Source organism: Gobius niger (genome assembly GCF_951799975.1).
Source record: "Gobius niger genome assembly, chromosome: 3".
NCBI classification, from domain to species: domain Eukaryota; kingdom Metazoa; phylum Chordata; class Actinopteri; order Gobiiformes; family Gobiidae; genus Gobius; species Gobius niger.
In genome coordinates this window covers 1,528,305-1,553,009 of record NC_136854.1, presented here as the reverse complement: position 1 = coordinate 1,553,009, position 24,705 = coordinate 1,528,305, and the positions used below count along the sequence as shown (strand labels likewise).

The window sequence follows — 24,705 nt, the reverse complement described above, 5'->3', positions numbered from 1 at the left end:
TTTAAAAAGTTGAACATGTGCAAATAATAAATCCACTTTGCATTGGTCACATATTTAAATCAATGTTATTAATTCATTTATTGAGTCGTTTTAATGACAGATGTTGAACTCAGGATTCTGGAACAAAAGGATTTAGAAAAAGACAAAGACGTGACCAAGAGTTTCCCTTCATACGGTTTAGTTATTTTATTTATTTATCTGAAGGAGATTTTCCAACATCTCTAATGATTTACTTTGTTTTATCAATGAACTGGGAAAGGAAGGTCAGGAAAAGGTCATGTGACTGAAGCTCATCTGTATAATTGAGACTCTGATCCTCAGTCTGACAGAGACACTGAGGAGCCTTCAGTCCTGAGCCTAAACCCAGGGCTCAGGGTGGGAGTGAAGGTGGTGTTGAAGGTGTGGAGGTGGATCAGTTCCTCAGAGGAGACTGTGTAGAAGGACAGAGAGCCAGCAGCACAGTCCACATGCACCCCTACTGTCCCAGAGGAGGAGCAGGGCTGAGGGAGGGAGGTTTGTTTGTTTTTATGCCAAACAGAGAAACCACGTTTAGAGCAGTCCAGACTCCAGGACTGATCATTGTATCCAAACCCACTGTCATCACCTCCTCCTTTCCTCGTGATTCCTCTGTAAGACACTGATATAGAAACCACTCCTCTCCACTGGACCTCCCAGTAACAGCGCCCAGTCAGACCAGAGTCACACAGAAGCTGAGCCCAGTTCTCAAATCTGTCCTGATGATTTGGATACGGCTGATCTTCTCTCACATGTGTGGCCTTCTTGTTGTTGTCAGACAGTTTGAGGTTCCTCTGAGCTGTGTTTGGATCCAGAGAGAGTTCAGTGAAATCTGACAGAGAGAAAACACAGCAGCAGTTAGTCCCTGTTCACTCTTTAGAGGAGAACGACATTTACATTGATTTGAAATGGACTCAAAGATTCAAATATAAATATATAAATAAATTCATGATCGATTTAATTATTGCTTCACTTAAAAATCAAAAAAATGAAGAAACTGCACATTTTTAAGCCACAGTTTGTAACATTTCACCCCGACAATAGAATAAAACAGGAGCTTTAATGATTGTTTCTGTAAAAATGCTTCTGTTCCAAAGGCTTCACAGGATCGTCTGAGTGAAGCTGAGCTCATTTATTTATGTTTCAGTTTAGTTTCTCTTGTGACGTAGCCACACATAACCTGGAATGTTCTGAAGTGACATTTAACAAACATTTTCTTTCGTATTAAAACTTGAATTCTTGTTTGTGTCGCGCTGTCGCAGATAAAGAAACATAATGAACATTTACATTTAAACTCTTAGAAAGTGGTTTATCAGGAACAAAACACGTCTCAGACTCATGAAGGTTTAGTTTAGTTCCTGTAAATTACTGATTTAACCCTTGTGTCGTCCCTGGGGTCAATAATGACCCCAGGGCCACTTTGTCGATGCACATCTCTGTCATAGTTTTATCAAATGGTCTGAATTTTCGGATATGCGTTAACATCCATGACTTTTACCAGTAATTGTTTTTTTTTATTTTTTGATTAAGTGATTACAATGTTATGAGAAAGAGTTACACTCGTGGTCACCTGGGGTCATTTTTGACCCCATTTTGTTTCTCTAATATCTCAGCCATAAAATATATTTTTTCAATAAGTTTGGGTTCTATCTTTAGTGTAGCTTGAGACTAATGGCCTGATACATAAAATGTGTGTTTTTTTAATATTTTTTTTCAGTTTGTAGGCCTTGTTTATGTAAAAAAAAACACCAAATGCTGAACAAACAACAGTCATAAAATAGGATAACTCGGACTATCTGGTCAGTTTCCATGTGGAAATAGTCAAACTTTTGTGTTAATGCAATTTTTGAATGTTCTCATACATTTGAATGAGAACAAATACTTACACTCGTGGTCACCATTTTGTTTCTCTAATATTTCACTCATAAAATAACATTTTGAAATAAATGTGGGTTCTATCTTTAGTTTGACTTCATAAAAAAGCACTGATAGTAAATTTACCAGTTTTTATTATTTTTTGGGTCGGTGGGACATGTTAATTCATGAACTTTTATCAAAATATTGAGTGTTCAGTGCAGTTTGACAGTGAAAGTAAAAATACAGTCGAGCAGAATGTGTTTGTATAACTTTTACAGCTTTGTTTTTCCAAACAACTGATATTCTATAGACACAAAACTGATGCACACTTATTTATACAAAATCATCTTTTTTGGTCATGATCTCTCCTAAAACTACTCAGACACTGAAATGCATCAGATTTTATGATCTGTGATAAAGTTTTGAGTGTTCACAGCCTTTTGTCTCTGCAGGTGAACGGCATACGTTATGTTCATGTAAACCTGTGTGGACTCTCGGACTTACTGTGTCAAATACAGCTTCAGAATGTGGAAATATGGTCAAATTCAGAAAAAAACCTAATGAAAGAATTTTAAATATTCACAAAAATAACAGGGCATATAAAATGGAATATAAATAAATGTTTCTAAGAGCAGCTGGTGCAGATGTGGACTGTGGGTCGGGACTGACCTGAGAGATTCTCTTTTGGACGTTTGTTTTTCAAACTGAGCTGTGATGGAGGAACGTCTGTGTTGGACGATGTGTCTGTGTTTGAATTGTGTTTTTATTTGTTCTGAAGGTCCAGGAACATGTTCACTGTGATGTGTTGTCCCTGTGTTGGTGCTGAAGCTGTATTTAGTACAGTTTAGTTTGAGTGTTTATAAACGTCACCTGAACCAAACATGAGCTGCTCTACTGTTCACCTGCAGAGACAAAAGGCTGTGAACACTCAATACTTTATCACAGATCATAAAATCTGATGCATATCAGTGTCTGAGTAGTTTTAGGAGAGACCATGATCAAAAAAGACGATTTTGTATAAATAAATGTGCATTTGTTGGTGTTTATAGAATATCAGTTGTTTGTATAACTTTTACAGCTTTGTTTTTCCAAACACATTCTGCTCTACTGTACTTTACTTTCACTGTCAAACTGCACTGAACATTCAATATTTTGATAAAAGTTCATGAATTAAGATATAAACTCTGCTTTGAGCAGATTTTTTGACGAGAATATAGAGACTTTCCTGAAATAAGAGAGTGAGAATCACAGTGTGGCTATATTTCAAAACTGGGTTATAGCACTGGTTTTTGGGTCCTAAAACTATGAAAAAATGACTGAATTCAAAATGTGGTACATGTGCATGTAGAGGAGGCTCTGTGGAGTGCATGTTTAAAAAAGCTATGGATTTGGAGTTGAAATGAAGTTGGTATGAAAGGCAAAAGTCAAAAATATAGCTGGAATCACAGACATGGAGGACACTGCCATTGAAATGAATGGAGAGCTGCTGCTGTTTTCACGCTTTAGGGCCTGTAACTATTGTAAAAAATATGTGAATTCAAAATCTGATGAATGTGCATGTCAAGGAGGTCCTCTGGGATGGAAACATAATAATGGTTTCATATTTGAAGCACAAATGAAGTCTGTACAAAAGGTCAAAGACAGAAAACCTGCAGGATCGGCTCATGTCCATTGAAATGAATGGGATTTTGCCCCAGAGACCACGAGTGTAACTATTTGCTCTCATTCAAAAATGAAACATTTTTCAAAAACAGAACCTGCTCTACCTTTGAGCCTCTCCCAGCGCCCAATTCACCAAATACTTAGAGTTATATCCACTTCAGGATTTTCAGTGTTACAGGGCCATTTTTGGCTCAAAATTTGACTTTTTTTACATAAACATGTCCCACCAACCCAAAAAATAATAAAAACTGGTAAATGTACTATCAGTGCATTTTTTAAGTCAAACTAAAGATAGAACCCACATTTATTTCAAAATGTAACTATTTGTTCTCATTCAAATGTATGAGAAAATTCAAAAATTGCATTAACACAAAAGTTTGACTATTTCCACTTGGAAACTGACCAGATAGTCCGAGTTATCCTATTTTATGACTGTTGTTTGTTCAGGATTTGGTGTTTTTTTTTACATAAACGAGGCCTACAAACTGAAAAAAAATAAAAAACACACATTTTATGTATCAGGCCATTAGTCTCAAGCTACACTAAAGATAGAACCCAAACTTATTGAAAAATGATATTTTATGGCTGAGATATTAGAGAAACAAAATGGGGTCAAAAACGACCCCAGGTGACCACGAGTGTAACTCTGCATTATGGGGCACACAAGGGTTAAGAATATTTAAAGACTTGTTTCTTTTCTAAACAATAAATGTATTTTTTGTTCTAATTCTCAAACGACTTTCTTCAAGTTCAAATGTGTTGGGCTGTGTGACAGTGGGCGGGGCTGTGTGTGAGTGGGCGGGGCAGTGTGTCAGTGGGCGGGGCTGTGTGTGGACTGATAAAGTCTCAGGTTTAACCTTTGTGTCGTCCTTCAGTTTTCTTTCTGTCGCCCCCTAGTGTACACAAATGGACAGAATCTCAGGAATCACTTCTCACCTTCTCAAAACTACCAAACATGTGATTTATTTGGGAGTTTTAACCCTTTATTTGCCAGATTCAAACCAAACCTTTGAGGTTTGTCACAAACAACATAAAAACCTGATTCTCTTTCTAATAATGAAGAGTTCAGAGCTGGGACTGATGTAGTGTTTAGAGCCTTGGACGTGTCAAAGATCAGCAAAAAATGGATTTGAAGCATTTGTAGTTTTTCTGTCGTGGACGATTCTTTATGTCCAGTTGTTCATTATAAAAAACATTCATGACTTCCTTTGTCTTTGCTCCCCTGTCGCCGTATAAAAGTCATATATTTGATCATTTCATTTTGCAGAACAAGAGTCAGGTTTGACATTTGTCCTGTATTTCTTCAGTTTGGACCTTGTTCCTGTCGTCCAGATGAATGAAATCATGTTATTTTCCCATTAGGATATAATGGAGCCATGGCAGAACCTGGACTTTTCTCACATCAAACTTCACATTTTAAATCTCACACATATCTGTGATGTCAGCGTTTCATTTGGAAGAAAAGGAGATGAATTCGACATTTTCTCTGCATTTCAGAACTTTCCACTTTTCTAACATTGTAACAGATGCATGTGTTTACAGTCAGGTTATACTGAAGCTGTGGCCCAGGGGAAACTACAGGATGTGTTTGTCTTTATGTTTTATATAAAATATATGAATATTATTAATATTAACAAGTGATTTATCAACAATAATGTTGAGTGTGAAGAAACAGCTCAGTGGGAGCGTCACATTCAGGGGTTAGTTTAGAAGCAGAAAAGTCTCTGTTGAAAACGAGGCCCAGGTTTGTAAACCTGAGGAAACACAAGAATAAACCCAGACTGTAGCTCTTTGTCCAGGTTATTTTGTGTGTTCAGGTCACTTTCAGCTGATAATTACTATTCTAAACTCTTTTTTGTGTGTGCAACACAAAAAAGAGTTTAGGCTCCGCCCATATAAACACAAAGTTTACAAACTGTAGAATATGAACAGAGCCGGTGCTGGCCCTTCTGGGGCCCTAAGGAAAAACCCACATTGGGCCCTACAGTCGCATATCATGGTTATTGGACAAAGAGCGGACTTATTTACGGTCAAAACAGTTCCACTGTACAGTAAAGCAGAGCAGAATTCAGGCCCTGCACCTCTGTGTGAGAACCACTAACCACTAAGCCATTGCCCAACTGGGATTTAAGACGACAACTACTGGTCTATTTCCCCCATTTTTTAAAATGGTAAATGGGCCCATTCTCTCACTTCTGGCCCTGACCCACAGTTTGGGAACCGCTGATTTAAAACAAACTGAAACCTGCACCTGACGGTTATTTCTGTCTGACCACTGAGAATTAGCCTGTGAGTCGCCCAACTCGTTATAGACTGTGCACATTCAGAGAACCAGAGTTACTGTAAGTTACTGTGCTCGTGAGAACCGTGTGGATTCAACTCCTCTTTGAGACAAAAAGGCCACAGACACGGCTTTACTCTGGTTTATTCATCAAACTACTGTCCTGATTCTCCACTAGACACAACAAGAAGAGAGTTTAAATGAGTGTGAGGCCGATGCCCCGAGTCCCGAGTCCGGGTCAAATCCATTGGAAATGCCTTATTTCCATTATATTCAATAGAAAAAATACAGTGATTTTATTCCTGTTCCGACAATGGGAATGAGCTCAGATCTGATGAAATACAATAAAAATGTTAAATTTCACTCCTTTTCTTCCAAATGAATGAATTTCACTTCATCTGTGACACAAACACGGCTCTGGAAACAGACAAAGCCTCAGCTCTACAATTTATTATTACAAATATAATCACACTTTTGTGTCTTTGTGGAACAATTTCTTTCAGCTTTAAGTTTTGAAACTGGGATTTTAAATTAAAATCCAGAACATTATTACATGTTTGGAAGTTTCAGAAAAGTTTCAAGTTCATGTGATTTATGCAAAAAGTGGAAAAACATATTGAAAATGTAGATGTTTTGGATGTTTTTAGGCGTGTACATTTTTGTACACTAGGGGGCGACAGGGAAATGCAGATCTACCAAATAAAAGACATGAGAGAAAAACAAACACTAGATTCTGAAAATTTGGCTTAAAAGAACGTTTTCTGCAGAAATCCACGTCTCAAGCTGCAACACAGACAAAATGTCAGGAAATGAAAACAATAAATATCTGAATATGTTGAAAATGAACACAGGATGAACACAGGGTTACATGAACTTTCTCCAGAATAATAATGAAGGTCTCAGTTCTAAAGGTTTGAGTGAAAACAGCTCAAACTCTCCTGACGTCAATATCGCAGCTGTCGACACGAGAGAAACTTGTACAACAGCAAATCTTCTCAGAACAACCAACATTTTAAAAGAATATTAAGAGTCAGACTTACATCTCCTGATCGGGTTCATCCATCGTTCTCCAGCAGGACTCAGTCTGAAACAGACCCAGACTCAGATCCACAGTTTGTTTGTGTCGACTGTAATAACTGTGTAATAACTGAGTAATAACTGAGTAATAACTGTGTAATAACTGAGTAATAACTGTAATAACTGTAATAACTGTGTAATAACTGAGTAATAACTGTGTAATAACTGAGTAATAACTGTAATAACTGTGTAATAACTGTGTAATAACTGAGTAATAACTGTAATAACTGTGTAATAACTGAGTAATAACTGTAATAACTGTGTAATAACTGTGTAATAACTGTAATAACTGTAATAACTGTGTAATAACTGTGTAATAACTGTAATATCTGTGTAATAACTCTAATAACTGTCCTCACCTGAGAGTGGAGAGTGAGCAGTGGGGCTCCTCCTGTAGAGCAGTCAGGAGCTTTACTCCTGTGTCTCCTGGATGGTTGAAGCTGAGGTCCAGGTCTGTCAGATGGGAGGGGTTGGACCTCAGAGCTGAGGCCAGAGCAGCACAGCCTTCCTCTGAGATCAGACACCCTGACAGTCTGAACACACAGGGTTAAACAGAGTCAGAGAAATGACAAACTCACAGAGATGAAGAGTATACCCTCTGACCTGAGCTGCTCCAGTTTACAGTGAGGACTCTTCAGTCCAACAGACAACATCTTCAGCCCGGAGTCCTTCAGGTCGTTCTTACTGAGGTCCAGGACAGTCAGACTAGAGGAGCTGAGGACTGAGGACAGAGCTTCACAGCTGCTCTCTGACAGGTTACAGTCGCTGAGTCTGGAGGAGACGGAACATTTACAATAAGACACAAAGTTACACAAACACAATAATAAGAACTGGATTTAAAGAGGCTGTTTGGCTTTTGCAGGTGTTTGGTCAAAGAGGATGTGCACATTTTAAATCTGAACAGAAAGAGAAGCTTCTACATTGTAAATTGAGTGAATAATGTTGCGTTCTTGCCAGTTAATTTAATGCTTTTGCTGCCGGGCTGTTGTGACATCACTCACATACCCTCTATGACCTCAAACACATCTTGAACAATATTTAACATCTCATCGAGCAGAGTCGATCATTTAAAAGAGACAGAACATGAGGCGCTTCAACCAATGAAGAGTCAGGACACACTATCCCCGCCCACCTCCTCCTCTGATTGGTCCCTGTTCAGTCACTCTGTCTAAAGCTGGGACTGTACAATTATTTTCAATATCATTACTTTAACAATACTTGGTTTTCGATACAGATATTGTAGAAGCAGCACAGTGGAGGCGTCACAAGAGGAGCTGCAGGAAACAAGGAATGGACAAAGGAGGAAGTATCCGGACAAGATTCACAGCTAAGCCACACATGCCTTCTATTGTTCTGGCTAATGGACGTTCACTGAATAAAACTGAATAAAACAGATTAACTGCTCAGCTCTTCCCAGATGATGGTGAAAGACTGTTGCGGAGCGGAGGGAGCTGCGCAGGAGGAAGAGGAAGGAGGAGCTGACCAGTGCAGGACACCACGCTCTGAAACAGGGACACATCCAGGAGGCGCTGCACTGTTTCAGAGGATCAGAGGAGACTGAAGGAGGTTTCCTCGACCTCCACAAACATGAGGCTCAGATCGGCCACAGCGGCTCAGGACTAACACCTGAACAATATTTCATTACGACAAATAAAGCACTTAATTACAAAGCCCTTTCTTTAAAGGAATAGGCCACCGTTTTTACATACTGAGATATGCTCTCACCTATCTTTAGCCGAGTTAATATATCCCCGTCTGGTCTTTGTCCGTGCGCTCTGCCAGGCAAACGGAGCACATACGCAGCCTCTCCCACATGTCACATAGCTCCAAAAAAGCTCACGATAGAAGCTACCAAGCTCTTCCATGTGTTCCCTATTTAAATAAAGTTACGTGAAGTGTTTTCATGCGAAGACTTCCCCCGCTCACTTCCGTCAATAACCTTTAGGAGTTACTGACGTTTTACTCCTCGTATCATTACGCCTCACAATATAGTCCCCCTTTTTATCTGCTTATAAAATCGACACGTTACATTTCTGTGTAAATATACTTCGCATGAAAACACTTCACGTAACTTTATTTAAATAGGGAACACGTGGAAGAGCTTGGTAGCTTCTATCGTGAGCTTTTTTGGAGCTATGTGACATGTGGGAGAGGCTGTGTATGTGCTCCGTTTGCGTGACAGAGCGCACGGACAAAGACCAGACGGGGATATATTAACTCGGCTAAAGTGAGGTAAGAGCATATCTCAGTATGTAAAAACGGTGGCCTATTCCTTTAAATGTGTATCTTTAATTTGAGCTGAAACTCTCACTTCCTTTAGCGCTGTCCCTGGACCAACAACAACAAAACATCTCTACAAATATAAGATTTAGTTTGGTACCTCGAGTACATAAACTTTATATTGATTCTATACTGGTATCGTTTAACAGTGAGGATCATAGTCTTTACTGTCTTTACTGGAATCAAACTGATAAAACAGTGTTCAGGCACAAAACTCAGGTTTAAACACTATACGCGATATTATCCTGAGGCAGCACAGTTTCTGTGCAGTAATCTCATAAAAACGTACAAATACATGATCTACTTGTTTATTATATTATATTTTAATAATATCTTATCCTTTACCGACCAATAACAACAACTGTGTTCATACATTTAGAAAATAATAAATATTAATTTAAAAAGAAAAATAAACCCTCTGACCTGAGCTGCTCCAGTTTACAGTGAGGACTCTTCAGTCCAACAGACAACATCTTCAGCCCGGAGTCCTTCAGGTCGTTCTTACTGAGGTCCAGGACTGTCAGACTAGAGGAGCTGAGGACTGAGGACAGAGCTTCACAGCTTCTCTCTGACAGGTTACAGCTGCTCAGTCTGGAGAGAACACAGTGTTTTAGGAGAAGTTTAGAAGGTTCATACTTACATAGACGTCACTCACAGAGCTTTGTTGGAGGCTTTGACCACTGGCAGCAGCCTCTGCAGAGCCTCCTCTGAAGCACAGTATTTCTTCAGCTCAAACTGCTCCAGATCTTCTTCTGATGACAGTAAGATGAAGGCCAGAGCTGACCACTGAGCAGGAGACAGTCCACCTTCAGACAGACATCCTGATCTCAGGTACCGTTGGACCTGCTTCACCAGAGAACCATCATTCAGTTCATTCAGACAGTGGAGCAGGTTGATGCTTCTCTCTGCAGACACTTCCTCACTCAGCTTCTGCTTGATGTACTTAGCTGTTTTCTGACTGGCCTGGGACACACTTCCTGTCTGTGTCAGCAGACCTTGGAGAAGCCTCTGATTGGTCGGCAGTGAAAGACCCAGGAGGAAGCGCAGGAACAAGTCCAGGTGTCCGTTTGGACTCTGTAAGGCCTGGTCCACCACACAGCAATAGAACTGCACTGATTTACTGCTAAAAACCTTTGACCATAAAGCTTTCTCTGAGAGCAGGTTGACTCCAGTGTGGACGAAGGTCTGGTGGACGTGAAGAGCAGCCAGAAACTCCTGCACACTCAGATGGATGAAGCAGTAGACCTTGTCCTGGTACAGGCCTGGCTCCTCTCTAAAGACCTGTGTGAAGACTCCGGAGTACACTGAGGCGGCTGCAGCGTCCAGCCCACACTCGCTCAGGTCACTCTCGTAGAAGATCAGGTTTCCTTTCTGCAGCTGCTCAAAGGCCAGTTTTCCCAGAGACTGCACCATCTTCCTGGTCTCTGGACTCCAGTGTGGGTCTGTCTCAGATCCTCCTTCATACCTGATGTTCTTGACTTTGGCCTGAACCACCAGGAAGTGGATGTACATCTGAGTCAGGGTCTTGGGCAGCTCTGCTCTCTCTCTGGTCTTCAGCACATGCTCCAGGACTGTGGAGAGGATCCAGCAGAAGACTGGCATGAAGCACATGATGTGGAGGCTTCGGGATGTCTTGATGTGGGAGATGATTGTGTGGGCCTCGTCTCTGAACCTGTTCCTGAAGTACAGCTCCTTCTGTGGGTCGCTGAACCCTCGCACCTCTGTCACCATGGAGACGCACTCAGCAGGGATCTGATTGGCCGCCGCGGGGCGTGTGGTTATCCAGAGGCGAGCGGAGGGAAACAGGCTCCCCCTGATGAGGTTCACCAGCAGCTCCTCCACTGAGGCGCTCTCTGTGGGCTCCGTCAGGGCCTTGGTTTGGGTGAAGTCCAGAGGAAGTCTGCACTCGTCCAGACCGTCAAAGATGAAGAGCAGCTGCAGATCTTCAAAGCTGCTCACTTCTTCTGTTGCTCTAAAGAAGTGATGGAGCAGCTGCACCAGGCTGAAGCTCCTGTCCTTCAGCACATTGAGTGCTCTGAAAGTGAAGGGGAACAGCAGCTGGATGTCCTGGTGGGCTTTGCCTTCAGCCCAGTCCAGACTGAACTTCTGAGTGAGCAGTGTTTTCCCGATGCCAGCCACTCCCTTTGTCAGCACTGCTCTGACGGGCGCCTCTGTGTCCGCGGGGCCTTTAAACATGTCTTCACATGTGATGGCTGTCTCTGCTCCGCCTGCTTTCCTGGAGGCTGTTTCCACGTGTCTGACCTCATGTTCCTGGTTGACCTCTGAGGCCTCTCCCTCTGTGATGTAGAGCTCTGTGTAGATCTGCTGCAGGAGGGCGGGGCTTCCTGCTTTAGCCACGCCCTCAAACACACACTGACACTTCTGCTGCAGGTCACGCTTCAGTTTACGCTGAAGAACTCCAGAACATCTCCCTGAATGAAGACACAGACAGAGCCTGAGTCTCAGAGAAGATCAAATGACTGAGTGAAATGGACCTACTGCTCCACAGACGCTCAGCCAGCTCCTTCTGCTGCCTCCTCCTCAGGAAGTTCACAGTGATCTTCAGAAAAGCCTCTCCATCCTCATCAGGCTCTAAGCATTCTGGGTAATCTGTGCTCAGAACCTTGTGGATCTTCTTCAGCTCCTTCTGGACAAAAGTGAAGATGTCCTCCTCCAGAAGCTGCACAGACACATTAGAAACAACACAAATGCAGTCAGTGTCAGATCTGTGTGAAACAAGTCCATTCATCTGAACATCTCCAAACTTCAGTGAAGGACACACCTTAAATATGGAATCCAGCTGAGTGTGATGTTGCTGAGCTCTGAGCTCTGGAGCCTGCTCCACTCTGTGACAGAGACACAACAAACACCTCAGGATTCAGCTGTTTCTCTCACACTTTCAGAACCTCATTAAACCACTGTCTGTCCTTGTGTTTAAACAAACTCAATCTTACAGATCTGAGGAGAAGTTCGGTGGGCTCATCATGGACCAGTCGCTCCTGAGGGACTCACAGTCGGGGCCTGGTTCAGAAACTTCTGGTCTGACGTCAACACTGGGTCTAACACAGACAAAACATTTACAATAAACATGAAATATTTATATTAAATGTGATGGATCCTGGTTTATTTGAGGATAAACAAGGGAGAGATAAATTATATTAAATTAAGATACAATACAGTTTTATCAAACACTTAAAAGTGGATAAAAAGCTACAATTATTTACAGGCTTTCCAGATAACTGTCGATTATCTGGTTTTTAGTTGTTGATCCTTTGTGATTGAAATAACAGCAAAGTAATAGTTATTGTCACAAAGAAATAAAAACATGTACAAAAGATTCCTTTGTTTCCTTCAGTAGATCTTTCTTAGATCCTTCTCTTTATGTGACAATAATATTCCATAATACACAGAATCAAATCTCACCGCTCGGTCCTGAAGTTCATTGGTTTGTCCATAGACCGGTCACTGAGGGACTCACAGCTGGGACCAGGTTCAGACGGAGGATGTTTCTGGAGGATCCTGAGACAAAGAAGAAAAGACACGTCAGTGAAACACATGGGACTGTCCAGGATCAGACTCAGGAAAGGATCATCTGCTCTTTCACAGAAACAATAGAATCTGATTAAACTAAACCTACTCTTAAGTCTTGTACCTTTTGATTTTGTGTTTTGATTGTTTTGGGAACCCAGAGTTTATGGAGACGTTGCTGCACTGGGATCCCACAGGGAACAGTTCTCTCACTGCTTCTATTCAGTGTTTTACACTTGAGACTTTAATATAACAGACGGCTAAGAGAGTGGACTCAGTGGAAATCTGAGGTAAATCGACTCATATCTGATTTTAAAAAAGACACTTTAAAAAGAGGTCAACGGTTACATCAAAACGCTGCGTCACTGAAGTCGCTCAAACACAGACCTGACAGTTTATTTCTAATAAATCTGTCCAATTCTAAAACCTAAACACTAAAATATCATTAACATAAAGTGGTGTGAGTCGACTTACTGTGAACCATGTTTTCCTTTAAAATTAATCCAGCGATTATTGGAGCGATCACTTCTCACTGACACCGGGCCGATCCCAGGAGCAGATCTGTGAACACAAGAGAGACTTTAGGTCTGACTCTGATATAAAGAACAGAGTTAGAGACTCTGATATAAAGAACAGAGTTAGAGACTCTGATATAAAGAACAGAGTTAGAGACTCTGATATAAAGAACAGAGTTAGAGACTCTGATATAAAGAACAGAGTTAGAGACTCTGATATAAAGAACAGAGTTAGAGACTCTGATATAAAGAACAGAGTTAGAGACTCTGATATAAAGAACAGAGTTAGAGACTCTGATGTAAAGAACAGAGTTAGAGACTCTGATATAAAGAACAGAGTTAAAGACTCTGCTTTTAAAGAACAGAGTTAGAGAGTCTGGGCCAGATCTTGTGACTGGCAGAGTCCATGCACAATTCTAAACGCAACGTGGTGCACGCGCTAAAGGCTGCGCCACTAGGGAGAGGGCGTTATTTAAGAACAAGAGGCCGACTGAGGCGTGGTTCATTACAAGCTGCACAATTGAAAACAAAAGCGAAATTTCCTTGAAAAGTCTGTTTGAGCGTTGGTTACGCATGGGCTTACTTTGATAGATCAACGCACACACCCTTAACACCACAACAACAACAGTTTTACATAAATAAACCACACAAGTGTCACAACACCACGTCCAATCTGCGTTTTAAGGAGACATTTCCATCGTGTGTCGGTGTTTACCTCCTGATGATGCTCCTTGTGTAGCCACAGCTCAGTCCAAAAGAAAGAAGCACATTTTACAGGGAGCAGAGCAACTTTTTTTTCCAAGTCAGCTGCTCCAAAAATCCTGCAGCTGTAGCGCAAGTGTTCCAATACGCTACAGTTTTCTTGCAACTGCTGCATAACTCTGCCACTCCTCCGCAGCCGATATGACAGTGTCTGGTCAATTAAATCCTGTACATTTCGTAACTTTGCGCATTGAACGGTGTCCAGCGCGAGGCTGCCTCTCTGTCCCGCCCGCTCACCTTGGATCTGCAGCAGCGGAGGGAGTCTTATTTATTTAATCTTCATTAAACATTCCACGCTGCATCATGCATGTTACGCATGTACAAGAGAACCCCCCCCCTTCGCAACCCACCGCCTTCCACAGGTCTGGGGAAAGCATGGGGAGGGGGCGGCACCACAACATCACAATGCGAGTCTGTCCCCCCTCCTGTCCTGCCCACTTTTTGCGCCCGGTATGACACTGAAGATTGCAAGGAGCTCCACCCGTCTGCGAACTCGTCTTCTCTACAGCCTGCGCTTTAAACCAAAAGATCTGGCCCACTGAGGTAAAGAACAGAGTTAGAGACTCTGATATAAAGAACAGAGTTAAAGACTCTGATATAAAGGACAGAGTTAGAGACTCTGATATAAAGAACAGAGTTAGAGACTCTGATGTAAAGAACAGAGTTAGAGACTCTGATGTAAAGAACAGAGTTAGAGACTCTGATATAAAGAACAGAGTTAGAGACTCTGATATAAAGAACAGAGTTAGAGACTCTGATATAAAGAACAGAGTTAGAGACTCTGATATAAAGGACAGAGTTAGAGACTCTGATATAAAGGACAGAGTTAGAGACTCTGATATAAAGGACAGAGTTAGAGACTCTGATATAAAGGACAGAGTTAGAGTCTCTGATATAAAGAACAGAGTTAGAGACTCTGATATAAAGAACAGAGTTAGAGACTCTGATATAAAGAACAGAGTTAGAGACTCTGATATAAAGGACAGAGTTAGAGACTGTGATATAAAGAACAGAGTTAGGGACTCTGTGGAAAAGAACAGAGTTAGAGTCTCTGATATAAAGAACAGAGTTAGAGACTCTGATATAAAGAACAGAGTTAGAGACTCTGATATAAAGAACAGAGTTAGAGACTCTGATATAAAGAACAGAGTTAGAGACTCTGATATAAAGGACAGAGTTAGAGACTGTGATATAAAGGACAGAGTTAGAGACTGTGATATAAAGAACAGAGTTAGAGACTCTGATATAAAGGACAGAGTTAGAGACTCTGATATAGAGAACAGAGATAGAGACTCTGATATAAAGGACAGAGTTAGAGACTCTGATGTAAAGAACAGAGTCAGAGACTCTGATATAAAGAACAGAGTTAGAGACTCTGATATAAAGAACAGAGTTAGAGACTGTGATATAAAGGACAGAGTTAGAGACTGATATAAAGGACAGAGTAAGAGACTCTGATATAAAGGACAGAGTTAGACTCTGATATAAAGGACAGAGTTAGAGACTCTGATATAAAGGACAGAGTTAGAGACTCTGATATAAAGGACAGAGTTAGAGACTCTGGTATAAAGGACAGAGTTAGAGACTCTGATATAAAGGACAGAGTAAGAGACTCTGATATAAAGGACAGAGTTAGAGACTCTGATATAAAGGACAGAGTTAGAGACTCTGATATAAAGAACAGAGTTAGAGACTGTGATATAAAGGACAGAGTAAGAGACTCTGATATAAAGGACAGAGTTAGAGACTCTGATATAAAGAACAGAGTTAGAGACTCTGATATAAAGAACAGAGTTAGAGACTCTGATATAAAGGACAGAGTTAGAGACTCTGATGTAAAGAACAGAGTTAGAGACTCTGATATAAAGGACAGAGTTAGAGACTGATATAAAGGACAGAGTTAGAGACTGTGATATAAAGGACAGAGTAAGAGACTCTGATATAAAGGACAGAGTTAGAGACTCTGATGTAAAGAACAGAGTTAGAGACTCTGATATAAAGGACAGAGTAAGAGACTCTGATATAAAGGACAGAGTTAGAGACTCTGATATAAAGAACAGAGTTAGAGACTGTGATATAAAGGACAGAGTTAGAGACTGTGATATAAAGAACAGAGTTAGAGACTCTGATATAAAGAACAGAGTTAGAGACTCTGATATAAAGGACAGAGTTAGAGACTCTGATATAAAGAACAGAGTTAGAGACTGTGATATAAAGGACAGAGTTAGAGACTGTGATATAAAGAACAGAGTTAGAGACTCTGATATAAAGAACAGAGTTAGAGACTCTGATATAAAGAACAGAGTCAGAGACTCTGATATAAAGAACAGAGTTAGAGACTGTGATATAAAGGACAGAGTTAGAGACTGATATAAAGGACAGAGTAAGAGACTCTGATATAAAGGACAGAGTTAGACTCTGATATAAAGGACAGAGTTAGAGACTCTGATGTAAAGAACAGAGTCAGAGACTCTGATATAAAGAACAGAGTTAGAGACTGTGATATAAAGGACAGAGTTAGAGACTCTGATGTAAAGAACAGAGTCAGAGACTCTGATATAAAGAACAGAGTTAGAGACTCTGATATAAAGAACAGAGTTAGAGACTGTGATATAAAGGACAGAGTTAGAGACTGATATAAAGGACAGAGTAAGAGACTCTGATATAAAGGACAGAGTTAGACTCTGATATAAAGGACAGAGTTAGAGACTCTGATATAAAGGACAGAGTTAGAGACTCTGATATAAAGGACAGAGTTAGAGACTCTGGTATAAAGGACAGAGTTAGAGACTCTGATATAAAGGACAGAGTTAGAGACTCTGATATAAAGAACAAAGTTAGAGACTCTGATATAAAGGACAGAGTTAGAGACTCTGATATAAAGGACAGAGTTAGAGACTCTGATATAAAGAACAGAGTTAGAGACTGTGATATAAAGGACAGAGTAAGAGACTCTGATATAAAGGACAGAGTTAGAGACTGTGATATAAAGAACAGAGTTAGAGACTCTGATATAAAGGACAGAGTTAGAGACTCTGATATAAAGAACAGAGTTAGAGACTCTGATATAAAGAACAGAGTTAGAGACTCTGATATAAAGGACAGAGTTAGAGACTGTGATATAAAGGACAGAGTTAGAGACTGTGATATAAAGAACAGAGTTAGAGACTCTGATATAAAGGACAGAGTTAGAGACTCTGATATAGAGAACAGAGATAGAGACTCTGATATAAAGGACAGAGTTAGAGACTCTGATGTAAAGAACAGAGTCAGAGACTCTGATATAAAGAACAGAGTTAGAGACTCTGATATAAAGAACAGAGTTAGAGACTGTGATATAAAGGACAGAGTTAGAGACTGATATAAAGGACAGAGTAAGAGACTCTGATATAAAGGACAGAGTTAGACTCTGATATAAAGGACAGAGTTAGAGACTCTGATATAAAGGACAGAGTTAGAGACTCTGATATAAAGGACAGAGTTAGAGACTCTGATATAAAGGACAGAGTTAGAGACTCTGGTATAAAGGACAGAGTTAGAGACTCTGATATAAAGGACAGAGTAAGAGACTCTGATATAAAGGACAGAGTTAGAGACTCTGATATAAAGGACAGAGTTAGAGACTCTGATATAAAGAACAGAGTTAGAGACTGTGATATAAAGGACAGAGTAAGAGACTCTGATATAAAGGACAGAGTTAGAGACTCTGATATAAAGAACAGAGTTAGAGACTCTGATATAAAGAACAGAGTTAGAGACTCTGATATAAAGGACAGAGTTAGAGACTCTGATGTAAAGAACAGAGTTAGAGACTCTGATATAAAGGACAGAGTTAGAGACTGATATAAAGGACAGAGTTAGAGACTGTGATATAAAGGACAGAGTAAGAGACTCTGATATAAAGGACAGAGTTAGAGACTCTGATGTAAAGAACAGAGTTAGAGACTCTGATATAAAGGACAGAGTAAGAGACTCTGATATAAAGGACAGAGTTAGAGACTCTGATATAAAGAACAGAGTTAGAGACTGTGATATAAAGGACAGAGTTAGAGACTGTGATATAAAGAACAGAGTTAGAGACTCTGATATAAAGAACAGAGTTAGAGACTCTGATATAAAGGACAGAGTTAGAGACTCTGATATAAAGAACAGAGTTAGAGACTGTGATATAAAGGACAGAGTTAGAGACTGTGATATAAAGAACAGAGTTAGAGACTCTGATATAAAGAACAGAGTTAGAGACTCTGATATAAAGAACAGAGTCAGAGACTCTGATATAAAGAACAGAGTTAGAGACTGTGATATAAAGGACAGAGTTAGAGACTGATATAAAGGACAGAGTAAGAGACTCTGATATAAAGGACAGAGTTAGACTCTGATATAAAGGACAGAGTTAGAGACTCTGATGTAAAGAACAGAGTCAGAGACTCTGATATAAAGAACAGAGTTAGAGACTGTGATATAAAGGACAGAGTTAGAGACTCTGATGTAAAGAACAGAGTCAGAGACTCTGATATAAAGAACAGAGTTAGAGACTCTGATATAAAGAACAGAGTTAGAGACTGTGATATAAAGGACAGAGTTAGAGACTGATATAAAGGACAGAGTAAGAGACTCTGATATAAAGGACAGAGTTAGACTCTGATATAAAGGACAGAGTTAGAGACTCTGATATAAAGGACAGAGTTAGAGACTCTGATATAAAGGACAGAGTTAGAGACTCTGGTATAAAGGACAGAGTTAGAGACTCTGATATAAAGGACAGAGTTAGAGACTCTGATATAAAGAACAAAGTTAGAGACTCTGATATAAAGGACAGAGTTAGAGACTCTGATATAAAGGACAGAGTTAGAGACTCTGATATAAAGAACAGAGTTAGAGACTGTGATATAAAGGACAGAGTAAGAGACTCTGATATAAAGGACAGAGTTAGAGACTGTGATAAAAAGAACAGAGTTAGAGACTCTGATATAAAGGACAGAGTTAGAGACTCTGATATAAAGAACAGAGTTAGAGACTCTGATATAAAGAACAGAGTTAGAGACTCTGATATAAAGGACAGAGTTAGAGACTCTGATGTAGAGAACAGAGTTAGAGACTCTGATATAAAGGACAGAGTTAGAGACTCTGATATAAAGGACAGAGTTAGAGACTGTGATATAAAGGACAGAGTAAGAGACTCTGATATAAAGGACAGAGTTAGAGACTCTGATATAAAGGACAGAGTTAGACTCTGATATAAAGGACAGAGTTAGAGACTCTGATATAAAGGACAGAGTTAGAGACTCTGATATAAAGGACAGAGTTAGAGACTCTGGTATAAAGGACAGAGTTAGAGACTCTGATGTAAAGAACAGAGTTAGAGACTCTGATATAAAGGACAGAGTAAGAGACTCTGATATAAAGGACAGAGTTAGAGACTCTGATATAAAGGACAGAGTAAGAGACTCTGATATAAAGGACAGAGTTAGAGACTCTGATATAAAGGACAGAGTTAGAGACTCTGATGTAAAGAACAGAGTTAGAGACTCTGATATAAAGGACAGAGTAAGAGACTCTGATATAAAGGACAGAGTTAGAGACTCTGATGTAAAGAACAGAGTTAGAGACTCTGATATAAAGGACAGAGTAAGAGACTCTGATATAAAGGACAGAGATAGACTCTGATATAAAGGACAGAGTTAGAGACTCTGATATAAAGGACAGAGTTAGAGACTCTGATATAAAGGACAGAGTTAGAGACTCTGATGTAAAGAACAGAGTTAGAGACTCTGATGTAAAGAACAGAGTTAGAGACTCTGATATAAAGGACAGAGTAAGAGACTCTGATATAAAGGACAGAGTTAGAGACTCTGATATAAAGAACAGAGTTAGAGACTCTGATATAAAGGACAGAGTTAGAGACTCTGATGTAAAGAACAGAGTTAGAGACTCTGATATAAAGGACAGAGTTAGAGACTCTGATGTAAAGAACAGAGTTAGAGACTCTGATGTAAAGAACAGAGTTAGAGACTCTGATATAAAGGACAGAGTTAGAGACTCTGATATAAAGAACAGAGTTAGAGACTGTGATATAAAGGACAGAGTTAGAGACTGTGATATAAAGAACAGAGTTAGAGACTCTGATATAAAGAACAGAGTTAGAGACTCTGATATAAAGAACAGAGTCAGAGACTCTGATATAAAGAACAGAGTTAGAGACTGTGATATAAAGGACAGAGTTAGAGACTGATATAAAGGACAGAGTAAGAGACTCTGATATAAAGGACAGAGTTAGAGACTCTGATATAGAGAACAGAGATAGAGACTCTGATATAAAGGACAGAGTTAGAGACTCTGATGTAAAGAACAGAGTCAGAGACTCTGATATAAAGAACAGAGTTAGAGACTCTGATATAAAGAACAGAGTTAGAGACTGTGATATAAAGGACAGAGTTAGAGACTGATATAAAGGACAGAGTAAGAGACTCTGATATAAAGGACAGAGTTAGACTCTGATATAAAGGACAGAGTTAGAGACTCTGATATAAAGGACAGAGTTAGAGACTCTGATATAAAGGACAGAGTTAGAGACTCTGATATAAAGGACAGAGTTAGAGACTCTGGTATAAAGGACAGAGTTAGAGACTCTGATATAAAGGACAGAGTAAGAGACTCTGATATAAAGGACAGAGTTAGAGACTCTGATATAAAGGACAGAGTTAGAGACTCTGATATAAAGAACAGAGTTAGAGACTGTGATATAAAGGACAGAGTAAGAGACTCTGATATAAAGGACAGAGTTAGAGACTCTGATATAAAGAACAGAGTTAGAGACTCTGATATAAAGAACAGAGTTAGAGACTCTGATATAAAGGACAGAGTTAGAGACTCTGATGTAAAGAACAGAGTTAGAGACTCTGATATAAAGGACAGAGTTAGAGACTGATATAAAGGACAGAGTTAGAGACTGTGATATAAAGGACAGAGTAAGAGACTCTGATATAAAGGACAGAGTTAGAGACTCTGATGTAAAGAACAGAGTTAGAGACTCTGATATAAAGGACAGAGTAAGAGACTCTGATATAAAGGACAGAGTTAGAGACTCTGATATAAAGAACAGAGTTAGAGACTGTGATATAAAGGACAGAGTTAGAGACTGTGATATAAAGAACAGAGTTAGAGACTCTGATATAAAGAACAGAGTTAGAGACTCTGATATAAAGGACAGAGTTAGAGACTCTGATATAAAGAACAGAGTTAGAGACTGTGATATAAAGGACAGAGTTAGAGACTGTGATATAAAGAACAGAGTTAGAGACTCTGATATAAAGAACAGAGTTAGAGACTCTGATATAAAGAACAGAGTCAGAGACTCTGATATAAAGAACAGAGTTAGAGACTGTGATATAAAGGACAGAGTTAGAGACTGATATAAAGGACAGAGTAAGAGACTCTGATATAAAGGACAGAGTTAGACTCTGATATAAAGGACAGAGTTAGAGACTCTGATGTAAAGAACAGAGTCAGAGACTCTGATATAAAGAACAGAGTTAGAGACTGTGATATAAAGGACAGAGTTAGAGACTCTGATGTAAAGAACAGAGTCAGAGACTCTGATATAAAGAACAGAGTTAGAGACTCTGATATAAAGAACAGAGTTAGAGACTGTGATATAAAGGACAGAGTTAGAGACTGATATAAAGGACAGAGTAAGAGACTCTGATATAAAGGACAGAGTTAGACTCTGATATAAAGGACAGAGTTAGAGACTCTGATATAAAGGACAGAGTTAGAGACTCTGATATAAAGGACAGAGTTAGAGACTCTGGTATAAAGGACAGAGTTAGAGACTCTGATATAAAGGACAGAGTTAGAGACTCTGATATAAAGAACAAAGTTAGAGACTCTGATATAAAGGACAGAGTTAGAGACTCTGATATAAAGGACAGAGTTAGAGACTCTGATATAAAGAACAGAGTTAGAGACTGTGATATAAAGGACAGAGTAAGAGACTCTGATATAAAGGACAGAGTTAGAGACTGTGATATAAAGAACAGAGTTAGAGACTCTGATATAAAGGACAGAGTTAGAGACTCTGATATAAAGAACAGAGTTAGAGACTCTGATATAAAGAACAGAGTTAGAGACTCTGATATAAAGGACAGAGTTAGAGACTCTGATGTAAAGAACAGAGTTAGAGACTCTGATATAAAGGACAGAGTTAGAGACTCTGATATAAAGGACAGAGTTAGAGACTGTGATATAAAGGACAGAGTAAGAGACTCTGATATAAAGGACAGAGTTAGAGACTCTGATATAAAGGACAGAGTTAGACTCTGATATAAAGGACAGAGTTAGAGACTCTGATATAAAGGACAGAGTTAGAGACTCTGATATAAAGGACAGAGTTAGAGACTCTGGTATAAAGGACAGAGTTAGAGACTCTGATGTAAAGAACAGAGTTAGAGACTCTGATATAAAGGACAGAGTAAGAGACTCTGATATAAAGGACAGAGTTAGAGACTCTGATATAAAGGACAGAGTAAGAGACTCTGATATAAAGGACAGAGTTAGAGACTCTGATATAAAGGACAGAGTTAGAGACTCTGATGTAAAGAACAGAGTTAGAGACTCTGATATAAAGGACAGAGTAAGAGACTCTGATATAAAGGACAGAGTTAGAGACTCTGATGTAAAGAACAGAGTTAGAGACTCTGATATAAAGGACAGAGTAAGAGACTCTGATATAAAGGACAGAGATAGACTCTGATATAAAGGACAGAGTTAGAGACTCTGATATAAAGGACAGAGTTAGAGACTCTGATATAAAGGACAGAGTTAGAGACTCTGATGTAAAGAACAGAGTTAGAGACTCTGATGTAAAGAACAGAGTTAGAGACTCTGATATAAAGGACAGAGTAAGAGACTCTGATATAAAGGACAGAGTTAGAGACTCTGATATAAAGAACAGAGTTAGAGACTCTGATATAAAGGACAGAGTTAGAGACTCTGATGTAAAGAACAGAGTTAGAGACTCTGATATAAAGGACAGAGTTAGAGACTCTGATGTAAAGAACAGAGTTAGAGACTCTGATGTAAAGAACAGAGTTAGAGACTCTGATATAAAGGACAGAGTAAGAGACTCTGATATAAAGGACAGAGTTAGAGACTCTGATATAAAGAACAGAGTTAGAGACTCTGATATAAAGGACAGAGTTAGAGACTCTGATATAAAGAACAGAGTTAGAGACTCTGATATAAAGGACAGAGTTAGAGACTCTGATATAAAGAACAGAGTTAGAGACTCTGATATAAAGGACAGAGTTAGAGACTCTGATGTAAAGAACAGAGTTAGAGACTCTGATGTAAAGAACAGAGTTAGAGACTCTGATATAAAGGACAGAGTTAGAGACTCTGATATAAAGAACAGAGTTAGAGACTCTGATATAAAGGACAGAGTTAGAGACTCTGATATAAAGAACAGAGTTAGAGACTCTGATATAAAGGACAGAGTTAGAGACTCTGATATAAAGGACAGAGTTAGAGACTCTGATATAAAGAACAGAGTTAGAGACTCTGATATAAAGGACAGAGTTAGAGACTCTGATATAAAGAACAGAGTTAGAGACTCTGATATAAAGGACAGAGTTAGAGACTCTGATATAAAGAACAGAGTTAGAGACTCTGATATAAAGAACAGAGTTAGAGACTCTGATATAAAGAACAGAGTTAGAGACTCTGATGTAAAGAACAGTTAGAGACTCTGATATAAAGGACAGAGTTAGAGACTCTGATATAAAGAACAGAGTTAGAGACTCTGATGTAAAGAACAGAGTTAGAGACTCTGATATAAAGGACAGAGTTAGAGACTCTGATATAAAGGACAGAGTTAGAGACTCTGATATAAAGGACAGAGTTAGAGACTCTGATATAAAGGACAGAGTTAGAGACTCTGATATAAAGAACAGAGTTAGAGACTCTGATATAAAGGACAGAGTTAGACTCTGATATAAAGGACAGAGTTAGAGACTCTGATATAAAGAACAGAGTTAGAGACTCTGATATAAAGGACAGAGTTAGAGACTCTGATATAAAGGACAGAGTTAGAGACTCTGATGTAAAGAACAGAGTTAGAGACTCTGATATAAAGAACAGAGTTAGAGACTCTGATATAAAGGACAGAGTTAGAGACTCTGATATAAAGGACAGAGTTAGAGACTCTGATATAAAGAAGAGAGTTAGAGACTCTGATGTAAAGGACAGAGTTAGAGACTCTGATATAAAGGACAGAGTCAGAGACTCTGATATAAAGAACAGAGTTAGAGACTCTGATATAAAGAACAGAGTTAGAGACTCTGATATAAAGAACAGAGTTAGAGACTCTGATATAAAGAACAGAGTTAGAGACTCTGATATAAAGGACAGAGTTAGAGACTCTGATATAAAGAACAGAGTTAGAGACTCTGATATAAAGAACAGAGTTAGAGACTCTGATATAAAGAACAGAGTTAGAGACTCTGATATAAAGAACAGAGTTAGAGACTCTGATATAAAGAACAGAGTTAGAGACTCTGATATAAAGAACAGAGTTAGAGACTCTGATATAAAGAACAGAGTTAGAGACTCTGATATAAAGGACAGAGTTAGAGACTCTGATATAAAGAACATTGGTGGATCTCACCCCTGAGCTTTGGGGTCAGTGGTTTTCGAGGTCGAGGCTCCGTCCTCTCTGAGCTCTGGATCCAT

The 24,705-nt window shown here is 39.4% G+C and overlaps 1 protein-coding gene across 1 annotated transcript; it reads right to left on the bottom strand.

Moving 5' to 3' along the window:
• Window positions 1-317: 317 nt before the first annotated feature.
• On the bottom strand, window positions 318-24,705 carry LOC306960408 (protein NLRC3-like; the record flags this gene model as incomplete). The annotated part of the gene is made up of 11 exons (XM_079552840.1): window positions 318-847; window positions 6,856-6,899; window positions 7,252-7,425; window positions 7,496-7,663; window positions 9,596-9,763; window positions 9,828-11,604; window positions 11,672-11,852; window positions 11,955-12,018; window positions 12,127-12,231; window positions 12,596-12,691; window positions 24,641-24,705. The coding sequence occupies 11 exons, from the start codon at window positions 24,703-24,705 to the stop codon at window positions 318-320; spliced, it is 3,372 nt and encodes a 1,123-aa protein (XP_079408966.1).